The 16,539-nt window shown below is 39.4% G+C and overlaps 2 protein-coding genes and 1 pseudogene across 2 annotated transcripts in view; 2 read left to right on the forward strand and 1 right to left on the reverse strand.

The window, feature by feature from the left end:
* LOC115746805 overlaps positions 1-16,539 on the forward strand; it is a 959,385-nt gene that overhangs the window by 390,005 nt on the left and 552,841 nt on the right. The gene's annotated exons all lie outside the window — the stretch shown is intronic.
* LOC115746849 (heavy metal-associated isoprenylated plant protein 28) lies at positions 358-876 on the reverse strand. The gene is made up of 2 exons (XM_030682781.2): positions 807-876; positions 358-713 (listed from the first exon to the last, which is right to left on the reverse strand). Exons 1-2 carry the CDS (start codon positions 871-873, stop codon positions 358-360), a joined length of 423 nt encoding a protein of 140 aa, XP_030538641.2. The 5' UTR covers positions 874-876.
* LOC115746847 lies at positions 3,976-9,264 on the forward strand (annotated as a pseudogene).

Consider the following 16,539-nt stretch of genomic DNA (forward strand, 5'->3'; position numbering starts at 1 on the left):
GAAAAATCTCAATCCCGATTACGCCAAACGTAAGATAGGATTTATTTTATAATTCGGAGAATATCGAAAGAATTTTTAATCCTGCCTTATCCTATCTTATCCCAAATCCAAGTCCAAAAGACCAAACATAACCTTTGAAAGTTTTAGAACTCGCAAGTGTTAGTATTTCCAATACACTTATACGAAAAGTAACTAATGATTTCTGACAATAGTTCTTAGCATCCTTACCATAGGATATGCCAAGTAGTACAAACAGAAAAAAGAAGCCCATCCAATTTTGCCTATGGCTCTCTCTCAATTTAAAAAAGAAGGACCAGGGTGTCGCTTATCAACAATATTTATCTCTAGCTTCCTTAGTCACATTACACAACAAGCATGAGGATTCTCGTCGCTAAACGTTGCGCCGGTCCGGTGACTGAAAACCGTCGTATGCCCTGGATACCGATGGTAGTACCTCGGCTCACCGCTATCGTATCCGTGCTTATAGTAGTTGTAATGAGATGAAGGCTGCAGAGCATAGTACGCGAGCGGACCGTTGATTTGGTATTGATTGATAAGAGCACCGGGGCTGTCGGGCACCGGGTTGCACAGTAGTTCCCACAGCTCGGCCCTCCTTCCGGTCCTCCTCACCGTCTTGAGAACCTTCTTTTGGTCCGCCCACCCGGTGACTCTCACCTTCTGTAGGTTCATGTCTATTTCGACCGTGTCCACACCTGGAAAATTTCATGCAAGCAATGAGTTATTCAGAACTTCATCAGGACATGGAAGGCCAGGTGGATGTTGGGGCATACAATTTGCATACATACCTTTAAGCTTCTCGAGTTTACTCCTGACCTTGCTCTCGCAACCGGCGCAGTCCATGTGCACTCGCATCTCTATAATCTAAGAACATTTTGCAAGAGAAGGTTCACACGAAAAAGGCTAATTAACTTGTGATTTTGTAAGGATAGTTAACTTGTGATTATTTACATTGAGAGCTGAACTGAATATGCTAGGTTTACATGCATCTGGAGCCTAAAGTAAATTTTACATGACCAACCGCTCCGATGACGACGATGAAGTTGATGGATATGCCGACTATAGATCTTAGGACATTCGACAAAATTACTTACCGTCGACATTTTTCTTCCGATCCGGAAACGTGCCTTCAAAAATTACTGTGAGTTGCTGCAGATATCGATAATCAAGTGCTGAAGAAGATATACGAAACGAGCGTTCTTGCGAGCTAGGGTACCTGGAACTTGCCCTTATAAATAGATTCTTCTTCGCCTCTCTGCTAGGCCATGTTGCACCGTTAGCCCACCGACCTTGTGCAATTTAAAATGAAAGCTTGAGCAGCAATCAGCCGTTCGACGGGGAGGGGGTCGCATCAGTTCCATACGTGAAGGGCGTTGACTTTTTCTCATAAAACTTACAAACCAAGTCGTTTAAACGGCCTAAGAAGTGATGGTTTATGTACACAATAATCAAAACTCGTCATTCTTTCGCATCTTCGCGACGTTCCTTGCCTTTCCAGTTCTTGCATGTGATGTATCGCATTGCTTTTTCCACACTTTAGTGCAAAGAGAGAGAGAGAGGGGAAGAAACTGTGGTCAATATTGCTTTATTTGGATCAATACATGGAGGCTTAGGATTTCATCCGTCGACCGATTCGTGAAGTGCCTCGGGCCGGACAATGTGGTGCGTAAGAGGGGCCAAACGCAACGTGGTGCAGCTGCAAAGGAATAGAAATTAATGAAAATAAGTGAGGAGTGGACAATTTCTCCAGTCAAATAAATGAATAGTGGACAATTTCCAAATTAGCTTGTAGTCGGCGCACGGACGCCCCTAGAAAAATTAGCATAAGAGTTCTATATCTATTGTAATTGTGCCAATTTAGTCTTAAATATTTTTTTTTTTGCCAATTTAATCCATTTAATAGGTCAATACCGACATGGCAAAATTTTAATAGTATTTAACATTTTTGTTTTTTTATTTATGTTCGTTCTCATTTTTCCTCCTTCCTCCTATAGCAGGTGAGCTATGGCCGGTGTGCGTAGCGGCGAATGTGAGGCATGCCCACCTTCATCGTGGCCCCACCTCACAATGGTCTCGTGAGCTATAGCTGCAAAGCCTGAGCTAGCCACCAGTGAGGGCTTTGTAGCCTTGCCTAGTGGCCGATGAGCTCTGACCATAGCTCACTGGCCAAGGATCGGGGGGGGGGGGGGGGGGGAGGGGAGGAGGGCAAGAAGGGGAAAAGTTGAGAAAGAAGAAAAAAAAAAAATATTAAATATTATTAAAATTTTGCCACGTCAGCGCTAATGATGCCATGTCAGCATCGATTGGTCAAATGGACTAAATTGGTGCAAATACAAAAGGTTTATAATTTGATTGACATAATTACAATGGGTTTAGGACTTTTTGGGTAATTTTCGCACTAATTGCTACTTGAGCTAAACTTTGTGGCCTGCACTCCCTCATCCTCTTTCCTTCATTTTCATCTTTAGTCATGCGTTGAGCTTTAGCTTATGAGTCTGAGCCGAGCTCAAAATCCGCATTGTATCGACTCGACTCGATCGCCGTAACTACCCCAATGCAAACCATCTCCTCTTGTGCTTGTTTTTTTTTTTTAATACCTTCTGAAGAATTTTTTTTCCTTTTTTAAATTGAGATAATTCTTGTTCCATATTGATTTTAACTTAAAATTGTCCACTTTAGAAATTTAACCACGTCAGCTTTTTGATGGGCCTAATTATCACGTTGGAGACCCTATAAGCAACTTTTTTTTCTTTTCTTTATGGGGTCAAACATGTAAGCAGATTAACCACCGGTTTAATGGTAAGTCAACTCAAAATTGGTTTGTTTTCAAAATTGCAAATCAAATGAAGGATGAGCAAAATGGATTGATCAAATCAAAAATCGTTCGGACTGTTACTTGATTCCTAAAAGTTGAACCCTTGTCCGGATGATCCGGTTCCGATTTCGGGAGAAACCCAGATCAAATGTTGTTTTTTTACTTATTTATGCATTTATTTTTTTAAATCTAAAACCTAAATCTAAAATTGCACGCGCGCCTCCTCTCAATTTTTCCCTATTTGGCCCCGTGACGACCCTCATGCCTCCTCCACTGATTGCGGATCTCTTTTTGTCACAACATAGTGGTTCTTCCATCCAAAGCATTCATCTAAAGCTGATCCGGTGTTAGACTTCAAGAAGGTTCGTCAGTAACAAATAGGGCAACCTTGCACCCGACATTAGAAATGTCAAATGAGTAGATCGAGTTGGATTTGTGTTAGATCGAATATAGTCCGATCTATATTGATCTATTTAACCCGTTTTGACATATTTTCATGTAGTACAACCCGACCCGACCCTTACTACTAAAACACTTTCATATTTAATTTAATTTAGCAAAACTTATGAATTATAAAAAAAAAAACCACCTGTACTTAAGGTCAACCTTTGCTCGGAGGCCTACTTCTCTTATAAATTGACTTAATGTTTGTTTCTAATAAAACGTGCCTTTGATAAAATAAAAAAAAAAGATAGTTAGTTTACTGATTTATAACCAATTAAGACCCATTAAATTTGTTAAGTGACCCATTGATGATCCACTTAAATTTGTTAAACAAATTATTTATGACTCACATTCTTAAATATGTGTTAGAATATGGGTTATTGACCCAATTTTGCCACTTCTACACAACATGAACTCTAAACTCAATCGGCTTTATTGCATCGCCTGAAAATTGGATTGGACCAACCGGCCCCTCTGATTCAGTTTCCGTTGTTTGGGTGGGCTTGGGCCGGATCGGAAACGGCCCACCCCTGGATAAAATTATGGAAAGTAATGTTTAAGACGAAATTCCAAATTAATTAAGAAAAAAGGAGAGAAAAAAGAGCGGTTCATCTTTTTTATTTTTATTTTGACCTTTGGAGAAGGCCATCGAAGATATTTATCTTAGTTTGATCTTCGAAAGATTGAATTGGACACCCCCCGGGAACCACAACCCCCATTTTGCTGTTCATCTTCTTCTCCATCCCCGTGATACACCAACCATGTCGATCGTTAGTTACTTCTCCGTGACATCCACGGCCGCTCCTATACCCCAGTGACCCTTCCCTGCCGCCCAAGAAGAATCCGCTCAAATCGGTGGGTTCAGCCTCTTACGGTGGAGCATCCACGGGCACGGGTTCGGGGCTCCGCAAGTACTGGGGCGGCGAAGAAGAAGACCCTTTGACCTCCGACGGCTTCATTTGGAACAAGGACTTCGTGGGTCGCTTCAAACGAATGATTCAAGACCCTCGTTCTGCTTCTCTTGTATCATCCCCCGTTAAGGTTTCGTAATGCGCTTCTTGCTTGATTTGGTTCTTCGCGTTAGTCGTGATGTAGGCATATTGGTTGTGGACATCGAAATTCTGCGATGTGGTGAGCAATGTTGTTCGTCTGCTTTTCTGGTAATTTCTTAGAAGTATTGAATGAACTCATGTAGTTTATCAATTCCATGTCCTAGTGAGAGCTGGACGCTGCTGGGGAACTTCTGTCCGTTCGAAGACGTTTTGTGTCATTGAGCTGTCATTACCGTGGAACTTTTCTTGATTGTACATTAGGTGGCATCATATGATTTTATTTGATTTCTTTAGAGAAAATGCTGCAGCCCAGGTGGAGTCATACTCACTATTTCCCATATTGAGCTATTATGGTTAAGCGGAAGCCAATGTCGATACCTACCAGACTGTTGTTACGTCACTTTGTTTTGCATGTTGGCCAAGTCACTTTTTCTGTGGAGGGTTGATTGCAACACTCGTTTAATGTAACACCAGAAGTTGCTGCTGATTAAAGTGGACAAGTTTTCTCTAGAACTTCTCAAGAATTGAACATTTTGGGACGAGTGTAATTTTGCCCTGTTTTCTGATTCTGTGCTAGCAAAAATCTGTGTGTTGTTGTGTGCATTTCTTATAGAGAACAAATTATCTGTGGATTGTATTGCCTTGACCAAGGAAGTTGTCATGTGTGTGCATGATGAGCACGTGACCCAATATGCATGTATCCGTGTTCATCTGTTTAGATGCATGTGTAGAATGCATGATGTTCTTGCATATTTCTTCTTGTTTTCTGACGTTAGATCAAGTTTTTTTGCATGTGCAGGATCAGGAAGAGTCTCCAGGATTCTTAAATTTAAACAGAGTCATGAGCCTTGACAGGTGGCTTTCACTCATCCTTATAGATTCAACTGAATACCTCCATTATTGATCAATATTTACCTATAATATATCTTGCTATGAATATTCCCTAGTCTAGAAGTTGACTTGAGCAAAGACCTTGGTCCTATATCAAACACGGAGTTGGAACAGCCGGTTAGGCCGCCTTCAAAAGTAAATGAATCAATCACTATATTTCCTGATTTTTATTTTTTATTTTTGGATTTCACAGTAATCTGAATCTTGTACTATTGACACCTGTTGGCTGGAAATGATTGTCAGAGAAGTGGAAGTGCCTCACCAAAATGGAGATTAGCACCAACACGCCGTGAACAAGACAAGTGGGATAGAGCAAGCAAGGCTGCAACTGGCGGCACTGTAAGTCATTCTGCACTGCTATGCTTAGTGAGCTCATAAAGGAATTTTAGATTTTCTTTATCACTGTCTTTTGATACTTAATTCTGCTTTTTCTTGTAGGAGGTGATGTTTTGCGAACTAAGGCGTCCTCGAGGTGACCCAAAGGTATTGGCTGCTCAATCTAAGGAGGAGTATATGAAGGTATGTATGCTGCCATTTGATATGGTCTTGTCGAATTTTAGCCTTTTGATATGCTCAAAGTGATATGTGTTTACTGGAATAACTACACAGTTGAAGAGGAAGTTGCAAACCCTCACCCTAAGTATCGGTGGCATTGGTCTTGTCTCAGCTTATGTCTCTTACACCCCTGAAACTGCAGCTAGGTGACTGATCTTATATGACTTCTAGCTTATGAAAGTTCTGTTTATTGCTACTAATGACATATCCATAACATGGTGTATTTTGTTGCGTTTGGTTGATATTTTGGTGTGAGGAAGTGCAACGATAGAGAGATTTTAGGCCCTTATATATCTTAAAAATGCTATGTTCTTTCGTCTTCCAATGGTCAAAGAATGGTGCTATCCAAACAGTAAAGAATTCTGTAGTAATCCTCAGGGGCTAGAAGACAATGACTACCTTTCCAGGAATGTGTTCTCTGGGCCTTCTTGAAATTGTTGCGGTAGACTAATCCATGGGCCTCAGGATCTTCCTTGGCATTACTGTCTGCAAAGCAACTTAAAGGATTTCTCTTCTTGGTTCAGAGAGTTTCTGAGCAGTTTTCAGGGAAGCAATTACAAACTGATAAAGATTTTGTGTTGCTACTGCAACCTTTTTGCTGGATTTTGAAGATCCTTTCTTTAACCTATCAAGCGCTATTTCCTTTTGGTCATGAATAATGTTATCAGTACGGCTTTTTGAGTTCTAGCCAGAAATGAACTCCATTTGCACTCCAATTTTCATATCTTCCTCTGGTAGTATAGAGGCAAGTCACTTACATACCTTTTTCATCCAAGAAAATCACCTCTAAAATGTGGGTGAATTGTAGCTATTCAAGCTGTTCTCAGGAGGTTACTTGTCTCTCCCAACTGTAATAGAGCATCTGTAGACTGATTATTTGTTGTTTTGTATGTCCTAGAGCAATCCTCACACACCACTGTTTCATGTATCAGTTTTGGCATTGGGTTGCTTGGCTCCTTGATTTATGTACGTATGCTTGGCAAGAGTATTGATTCCATGGTGGATGGTGCTAAGGGGCTAATCAAGTATGCTTTTGTCATTCCTGAGCTCAGAATACAGCTTTTTATGAAGGAGTATTTTGTTTCTCTGGGTGGATGTGAATATGGTAAACTCAAGCTGATTGACATTCACTTGCAGGGGATCAATTGGGCAGCCGAGGCTGTTGGTGCCTGTTGCTCTCGTCATGATCTTTAGTCGTTGGAATGAGTGAGTACGGCAGACTTGCCAATTCTATGCCTTTCTTTTTTCTCCTGAAACTTTTGTTGTCAGTGTTGAATCTCCTGCTGTAGTTTCAAAGAAGCTGTTCTTTCACTTTAATTGTTGGTTTTATATTAGTTTGAGGGTATCGGCAGCATGTTAATCAGTAATGCAGCTGCTATCCTTGGATCATGAGCTTTGTTCACTTGAGCTTGTTGACTCTCTTATCTCGTCTTTCGCATTTCCCCAGAACCCTAAGACTATAACTGCACAATAATTTTAAGTGATCTGGTACTGGGTCCCTTATTAGGTATATCCAAAACTATTATTGACACATGCATGAGTTACTTGTGATTGTTAAATGCATTATGACATCTGTAATCCATCACAGATGGTTTATCTGTTGTTGAGTTTTGTGATGACTTTGTGTTAGGGGTGTCCAAACCAAACTGGAAAACCGAACCGAACCGCTAACCGGATGGAACTGAACTGAAAATTTTATGCATTTCCGTTTGGTACGGTTTTCGGTTCATGTAATTGCAAAAATAACCACTCTTTTTTTCTAGTTCGGCTATTTTGGTGTGGTTTGGTTAACCAAATCAGCACTGAAAATCTCAAAAATAACCTTTTTTTTTATTTTTCCTTCTTTTCTTTCCTTCATTTTTGGGGTTGAGGGCTGGCGGCCCCTGGGTGAGGGCCGCCCTCACCTAGGGGTTGCCAGCCCTCAGCCCCAAAAACGAAAATAAAGAAAAAGGAAGAACAGAAATCAAAATCAAAGTCAAAAAGGAAAAAACCAAAGATCGAATTGAACCGAACTGAATTTTTGGTTCATTTCATACTCAGTTCAGGACAAGATTCGGTTCAGTTCAAGTTTGCATGCTAAACAGAAAGCCGAACCGAACCGAACCAAACCATTGACACCCTTACTTGGTGTGTAAGTTTCTGCAGATTAATTAATGGAAAGCTTTTATATGCTGTTTCCTTGGTTACTCGTACTTGAAAACTTGAGATCCATAACCATTTTAGAACTTTCAAGAAAACTACTTTTCTGGGAGCTGAAAGTTTATCTTTACTTGGTTGAATTTTAACATTTTCAGCTGTCCTAAATTTTCTCATGGGATGCTACTTCTTTTCTTCTGATACAAGTATTTGTAGTGATAAAGGACATTGTCATCGGTTTTTCAGTTGGATGGACAAAATCAGAGAAAAAGGGAAGGGAAAATGTGAAGAGATACCACCCACCCGGGTGGCGCATTTGGTTTACCCACTTTTTCTCCGCAAGGTCGTTACAGGGTGAAATCCGTGGGCCGTGCGGGGGTTCCCTGGGTCATCAAAAAAAAAAAAAAAAAAAAAGAAAAAAAGAAAATGTGAAGAGATGATGGTTGGATGACATTCATTTCAGATGGAGAACAGAACCATCGGTCTTTCGTTTTTCTAGGCCACCTCTTACTGTGCATTTGACCCTCTCAAACATATGAAGAAACAATAACACTTTCTGAGTTCTTCGGACTTGAAAACTTGAGATCCATAACCATTTTAGAACTTTCAAGAAAACTACTTTTCTGGGAGCTGAAAGTTTATCTCTACTCGGTTGAATTTTAACATTTTCAGCTGTCCTAAATTTTCTCATGGGATGCTACTTCTTTTCTTCTGATACAAGTATTTGTAGTGATAAAGGACATTGTCATCGATTTTTCAGTTGGATGGACAAAATCAGAGAAAAAAGGAAGGGAAAATGTGAAGAGATGATGGTTGGATGACATTCATTTCAGATGGAGAACAGAACCATCGGTCTTTCAGATTTTTTTCTAGGCCACCTCTTACTGTGCATTTGACCCTCTCAAACATATGAAGAAACAATAACACTTTCTGAGTTCTTCGGTCCCTTCCCCTCCACACCCCCCTGCCCTCCCCCCGAATCTTTATGTTTCTTTCTTGTCTTTCCCTGAAGCAGTCATATGTTGTCCACTTTACTTGTCTGATGCATACGGGGCAAATCTTCCGCTTGGTTGCAGGATCCTTGTCCCAGAATTTGGCTATATGCACTTAGAATTGATACCGATGTTGGTTGGATTTTTCACTTATAAGATTGCCACCTTCATTCAAGCTATAGATGTTGCGATTTCACCCACCAGATAGAAGACCAAACATTAAGATGATATTTCCCACGTCAGCAGGATTTACCTATTTCTTTTGGGCGCCTCTGGCCGTAGGTATGTTTACTTGGTCTATGTCATAGCCATGTACTTGAGTTTACCTGAACACTATCTGATTTACAACTTTTCTTTGGGTTTATCTTGCACTTCTGAACTTTCTGTTGTAAGCACTTTTTGATTGTATGATCCGCCTGTATATCCTGGCATTTTGTTCTTCATCAATGGAATTGCATGGTCTCATCTTTGAAAGTGACATTTTCCCCCACAAAATGATTTATCAGAGTGGACTGTCAAAGTGCCATGATATATTTCAACTCTTCCTCTCTCATGACAGGCTCCCACACCCACGATGAAGATATTTGCAAGTTTTTCGCAGAGAAATTTGGCCCAGCATAATTTCTTGTAATTGCACAATGTGTAGTGCGAATGTGAATGGCTGGGTATGATTATGGATCCCACCGGCATGCTGTTGTGCGTAGTTTCTCGAAAATATTTGTGTTTTGAACTTGTAAGTGGTAACCTCCCGCAGTACTTTATATATATATGCTCATTCTTTGGTCTCCCTTTTGGAGGTCGATAGCATTGACCTTTCTTTTGTGACTGATTCAGCGGTAGTAATGCTTATACTCTTCGGAGGCGAGGCTTGTTTTGTAGATATGTAATAGTGTTGTCTTCCAGTGGAATCTCTTGAAAAAGCCATTATGAACTCAGGGATCACTTGCTTTGTAGTTGTACTGGAATGCTGTTTTCTCTCCGTTTGCCTGGTCCAAACAAAATCTAAGGTAATGGAGGATTAGTTGTCTATGATTTGGACTTTCTTTTTCATTTGTTTCACCCAGAGTCCAAAGTCGTGGTTCGACTCTCAATGTAATATTCATTGCAATAGGTCAATATAGTCATTTCGGTAAATTTTGATAGGCAAAAAAGTGTTAAATCTATTGTATGAATATAAATTAAAGTCATAAAATTTTTAATTTGCCCAATTTAATCTTAAATCTTTTGATGATTTCGTAATGTAGTTAGTCCGGTCTATTTTGATAGGCAATTGTTGATGTCAACATACACAACAACTTTTGCATTTTTTTTTTTGTTGAAAAAATAACTTTTATGTATTTCTATTTTCTTTTCTTTTCTCTATTTTTTTCCCACTATGAGCAGGTTAAGGCTTCACCCCCCCGCCTAGTGGCCGATGAGGGTTGTGGACCCTCGCCTATGGCCGATGAGAGTCGGTTGGCGACCCTTGCTGAACTTTAGTAGGGAAAAAGAAAAAAAGGAAAAGAAATAAAAAATTATAAAATCATTTATAGTCCACGTGAGGGTTCAATTGCGTCATGTAAGAGGCTAATGTCCCTATTATCGATTTCCGGTCAAAATTGGATATTGGATAGAAAGAATATACCAAATAATCGTCAAAAGATTGATGACTAAATTGGAAAGATCGAAAATTTTATGACTAAATTGGCATCCATACAATAAGTTTATTACTTTTTTGTTAATTATCCCATGAATTAAGGATCAAATAGCATAATTATTAGAAGTATGATATAAAATGGTTTGTGAGGATTGATGCTGCCACTTCATTAATACTCAATAAAGGCAATTGGCTTTTCACTGTTTAGAGTGACTCGTATTTTTAATCTTACGCGTCTTGCAGCTTTTTATTTGAGTTTATTGAATGCGAAATGTCTTAAAACCTTTCAAAATATGCTAATATTAACATAAAAATCATACATACTTTATCCTTAATTTCTATAAAAAAAAATTTCAGATTTTCTCGATTTTCTTATTTCTAGAGAGAAAATAAAGGGTACATATATATATATTTTAGTGTAAACAAACAGTCGTAGGACCGTCAGTTTTTTATGGGACTTTCCTCTTACTTTCCAGTGGCTCCTAGAAAATGAATAGAAGAGAGCTTCACATCGGTTCATGTCCAAACAAAGGCAAATCATGCGATCAATAGAGCACAAAATGTAACCAGGACCCCCCCTGACAGAAGATAATGGCAGACATTTTGGGCTGCATTGGAGATAAATATCTTGCACAACCACAGCTTAATCTTTATAAAAAAAAAAAAAAATTCTGCCCACCTATCTCCCAACATTTGGTGCAATTGGAATTCCATTTCCCGGTCGATAGTATCGTGCGAATCACGCGGGCCGTCACTTTCTCCACTCTCGACGATAAAGAGGACGATACTTGTCAGACTCAAATAAGATATGACCGTACATATTAGAAATTTTATATTTAAAAATATTTGATTTAAATTGTGAATGCGATGGGACATTTATGAGATTTTTTCTTGTTAATAAGGGCAATGAACACAAGGATTTTACTTAAAGAGCCATTTGTGTGGCATTATAATAAATTAAGCACAAATAAAGGTCAGATGAAATAGATGAGCAAAAGCCATCACTGTCAACAAAAAGGTTTGGGGGAAATGGAAAAGATTTGTGGGGCAGGGGGGGCAACACCAACTTCCCAGCTTAATGCCAAACACAAAATATTCTTCCTTCAACCAAAAAGGATTTTGCCAAAACAAAAGGGAACACTCACTAGTGCCTTGCGAGGAATGTGGCATTTTGGGGCTGTCTCTTCATGTTTGTACACTTTGTGTTGTCACCGTTGCCATAAGGTCCATAACATACAATTCCTTCCTTTATTTCTTTTTTTTTTTTTTTTTGCTTTCTTCTTTCAAGTAATTGTTTTTCGAGAGTTTATGTTATATTTGTACATTTCTTCTCGGCATTTTTTGGGTATGAAAGGTGAGAAAGTAAGATCGGTGTGATTGGAAGCCGAGTTCGACGATTAGGAGAGATTACATTCGTTTGTCTGCTACGTTTTTCTTTGCAAAAATGAAAGAGGGGCTCTTGATATTTACGAGTACACAAGTCTTTGATTTCGAACTTTCCATGAACAGATGTTCCTTCGGCACAAGAGAACAGACTTCGCCGGCACTCAAAAACTCCCTATATCAATTGTACCATGCGAGAGTTGATTGGTAAGAAATCATTACTTGGGTTTCTTAGAGGTAGATAAGAGTCATTATACATGTGTGTGTCTGTCTTTAGGAAAGCCCTCCATCGTCCTTTCGTTTTTTTCCAAATTTTGTAGGCATTTGCCAGTTCACATGGACTCATCATGTTCCGCTAGTTTACTCATGACAAAGAAAACTGCCATGTATGAAGGCAAATCTTTAGATTCGGAAAGTCACATCCCACGCAGCACAATACCAAAACAATCCGAGATAGTACACATTTAAAAGTTGGACGTAGTAGACCCATTTGTGTCCTAAACATTAGGTTGGTTGGGTTTGATTTCATGTGCGCAAAACAGGCCGACTCGATATGTCATTCCAATAGTACACACTAGAATCGAATTTACTTGAATCGGCAAAGTTGCGAAGTCCACAAATTTGATTTTTTAGGGGCCGAAATGCAAGGAGTTTTGCCTTGATAAATTACCAAACAAGATTTGGTTTCTTTTTAGGTTAATGCCACAAAAAATCTCAAATTGATACACCTGTGACAATTTACCCCAAACTAATTTTTTGACCATAAAAAATCCCAAACTGGTATACCAATGACAAATTTACCTTAAACTAATTTTTTGACCTAAAAAAATCTTAAATTGGCACATTTATGACAAATTTACTCTAAACTGGTACACGTGATAAATTTAACCTCCATTATTTTCTGTAAAATTGAATTAATACCACAAAAAATCTAAATTGGTATACTTATGAAAAACTCTAAACCGATAAGCTCGTCAACTACCACGTATCATCTAATTCAACAATTTGAAAGTAAAACTTAATGAAAATTAATGGAGGATAAATTTATCACGTGTGTACCAATTTGAGACAAATTTGTCACCCGTGTATCTGTTTGCGGTTTTTTTGTGGTCAAAAAATTAGTTCAGAGTTAATTTGTCACAAGTGTATTAGTTTGAAAATTTTCATGATATTAACCCTTCTTTTTATCCACCTATCATCGATTTAGGGGGTATCGATCCTACTATCAAAATATAAATTGGCAATTATAGTTGGTATAATAAGGAAAATTATGTAAAGCCACTTTCTGAACAGGGAGAAAGAACTAATGAAAATAATTAGAAGGATCTATAGAGGGGCCAGTGGCGGGCCCCACCCACTAGGTTCAAAAACATCTAGTATATTTTAGGTAATTTTTAAGATAAAATCCATATATATGGCATTTAACTTAACAAAATTTGTCTATGTCCCTCTTAACCTTAAACTCTCGTTAACCCATTGGAAGCTAGGGTTCCAAACCAATTAGGCGTAAACGCTTGATTCCAATTGAAAGCCTTCATGCAATTACTAGAAGGATTAACATGACATCCTGAAGAAGAGTCAAAGAAGAAGCAATTATGATGCACTTGCACGTTTGGCTATCTATCGAGGAAGGAAATGCCTCTCATCATTGAGGTAACTTTAATGACTTTTACAACAAAATGGGGAGAAGAAACTCACTATGCACGCCATAAGCTCGATCGCATTAGTGACCATCTTTACAACTTGCCAGGGTCTCCCTCGAATTTTCTCCAGTTTGGTGGATTCTCAAAGAATGAGCTTTAGCTTGATTGGAAAGCTATGATGAAAAAAGGACATGTAGATGGGACATTGGTGATGAGAGATTCTCGAGATCTCGGTAGGACGATTCCCTCCTCGCCCCTGTTGTAGTACTACATAACAGGTCAGCTCGGATATCCGTGTACTCACGATATGTCTAATTAGATAACAGGTACAAAGGCTTCGATAGAGATAATGGGTGCATGATTAAAGCCGATAATTCATACGGGGTGATTACTAATTAGACTTTTTTGTTATCGTGTAATTAGGGGATATGAACTGTGAGTCGGTAAGTATGGCGTGATGATGATAAGGTTAGTTCAAAGTAATTTCGGTTGGATGATTCCCTCCTTGCCCTCTTAGTAGTGCCACATAACATGTCAGCTCTAATTGTTGTGTCTCTACAACAATCTAGTTAGGTAACAAGTACACATGTTGTGAGAAGGATAGTGAGTACGTGTGGAAGCTAGTAATTCGTACAAGTTGATTACCTATTTGAATCTACCCATCGTTGCATAATTAGGAGGTAACACCTGTGGATGAGTAAATATGACACAATAATGATAATGTCGGTTCAAAGTGATTTCAGCTGACTGCTGACCCGATATCGATCTCATAGTCTCGTCGGAGATTAGGACACTTATCCCATAAACGAGACCACAGCTTTATCAAACACTCTATTTTTCAATAAACACAGAAGCACCTTTATTGTCTTGGCCTAACCACATTCGAATCTCCTGTCAATATTAGACATACTTGATATGCTTGATCCAGATAATGAGAAAGCTGTACTTTATATTCTCTGTGCTCAGAAGAGAACATGGACATGCAACCAGCACCAGCATCTCAATGCCCTCTTTTTTCTCATTATTATTCGTGAAGCCTATATGCCAAGATGCCCTAATGTTCAAAAGTGGTAAGGAAAGGAACAAAATCCAAGCAAATAGCTACCAATTGTTAAAGTGACAACTTTAAATCGTGGATATAAACAGCTCCAAAAAGTTAAAAACAGGAGGACTAATCATATAACCAAAAGTAGACTGACTCAACATGGTAAGTTCCCCAAAAGGGAAAACTGTGATCATCATTTACATCACGTAAGTTAAAACAATCTAGTCCTATTGCTTGGCCTAGTGTTTGACGAATCAAACAATCTAGTCCATTGTCTTTGTAGTATGTGGCACATGGAAAGGATTATTTGCAAAATCTGCAGGAAGAAGAGTCTAATTTAGCTAATGTAAAATCGGGTAAACACAACGGTATAGGGTGAGTTTGGTTTGACATTTAGAAGTAGTATTTGACCCCGAATGCTCCTTTGAAAAATGTTGAACCGTTTGGTAGAGCATTTGGCAATATTCCTCTTGGGAAGGCTGAAGCCATGCTAGTCCGATTGCTTTCATTTGCATTCCCCCAAAGCTCTTTCCAAATGTCGAACCAAACCCACCCATAGTTAAAGAGAATCAACTCCAAAGATGTGGATCAAACCTCTTCAGAAGAACGCCCCAGCCATGACTTTATGTTTGCAATAGATGTCTCTACTTATGGACGCACACATGAGGACTTCATCGACCACGATGCTAGTAGTAAAGACCGAGTTCAAACACACAGGTAGATAAGATCCCCACCATGCCAGTGCCTCCGTGCCAAGCCCTCGGCCCGATGGTTAGCTGGAGAATACTCTTGCTACATGCCGTTGTCGAGGCCGATCGTTTTTGATAACATCACTTGCCTTCTATTTCTAGTGAAAGCGGGTCTCTGTTTACGTATACATGAGTTGACTACTTCGTCTCATTTTACTCTTCACGTGGAGCTTCTTTTCCTTGGGTTATCCCAGTTGAGGCAGACGCTAAAACCTAGACAACAAATAAACATCTCGATGGTTCTAGGTAAGATACGTTACGTGAGGAACAGAACTCTAGGAAAATGTGTAGATACAAAAGTTCACTTGGACACACACGGCTTCGCCCCCACAAGATGTCGCTACCAATTACCGACGGAGATGACTTCGGAGGGGTTCGATCATGTTCCGTTGGAGAATTCCTAGGAACAGTGTTGATGAAAGAGGCGAATGTCCCAGGTAGATAGAAACCAAGAGAGCTGCGCTAGGGCATTACAGCCAATGTCTGCTTACGAGTGACAGAAACAAGCCCTTGTCTTTTAACTTTCTCCAAAAATAATTGACACTGCCAATGTCCATTGTCCATACAGCTTTCCAAGCCGTGACCCAGCAAATGATGCTTCTTCTTCTTCTTCTTCTTCTGTGCCTTTCCACAAAACGCCAAAGATCTAGAGAATGCTAAGTTCCAATTTAAGAGAAATTACTGCACGTAGATTCATTCTATTCATGGGTGTGATGAAGAAGAAAACCGAAGGATGCCCTGCAAAAAAAATAAAAAATAAAAACAAATAAATAGTAAAATATCATGAGAGCGTAACTCAAGCTCGAAAACAGTCTCTCATCCATCAGAAAGTAAAATTGAATCAACTAATTTTAACAATGATGCGACGTGCAAGCTTGAAAAGGATATCGGGAGCAGACGGATCAAACGTCAAAATGAAAAAGCGTGGTCGAATTTATCCCCGTCCAGAAACATGAACACTTGCGTAGGCGTAGGCTTGAGGTCTCACGAGGAAAACAGTCCGAAATGATTGCGCACATGAACCAAGTTGAGTTAAGAGGACGAAATCGCCTGAGAACGGAGCTAAAAAAAGTCGCTGGAGTGGAAAGGAACGGAAGTGCTGAGAAGAAGGTATCGAGGAATTGACTGATACTATTTAGATCGAGTCACAAGCAGCACGTTCTTGTCATTTTGAATCTGA

Source organism: Rhodamnia argentea, chromosome 7 (genome assembly GCF_020921035.1).
Source record: "Rhodamnia argentea isolate NSW1041297 chromosome 7, ASM2092103v1, whole genome shotgun sequence".
In the NCBI taxonomy this organism is placed as follows: Eukaryota; Viridiplantae; Streptophyta; class Magnoliopsida; order Myrtales; family Myrtaceae; genus Rhodamnia; species Rhodamnia argentea.

Coding starts and splice junctions, on each gene's coding strand:
- LOC115746849 (XM_030682781.2), bottom strand. CDS start 873: ATGCGAGTGCACATGGACTGCGCCGGTTGCGAGAGCAAGGTCAGGAGT. Junction 714..806: donor TAAACTCGAGAAGCTTAAAG/GTATGTATGCAA, acceptor GAAATTTTCCAG/GTGTGGACACGGTCGAAATA.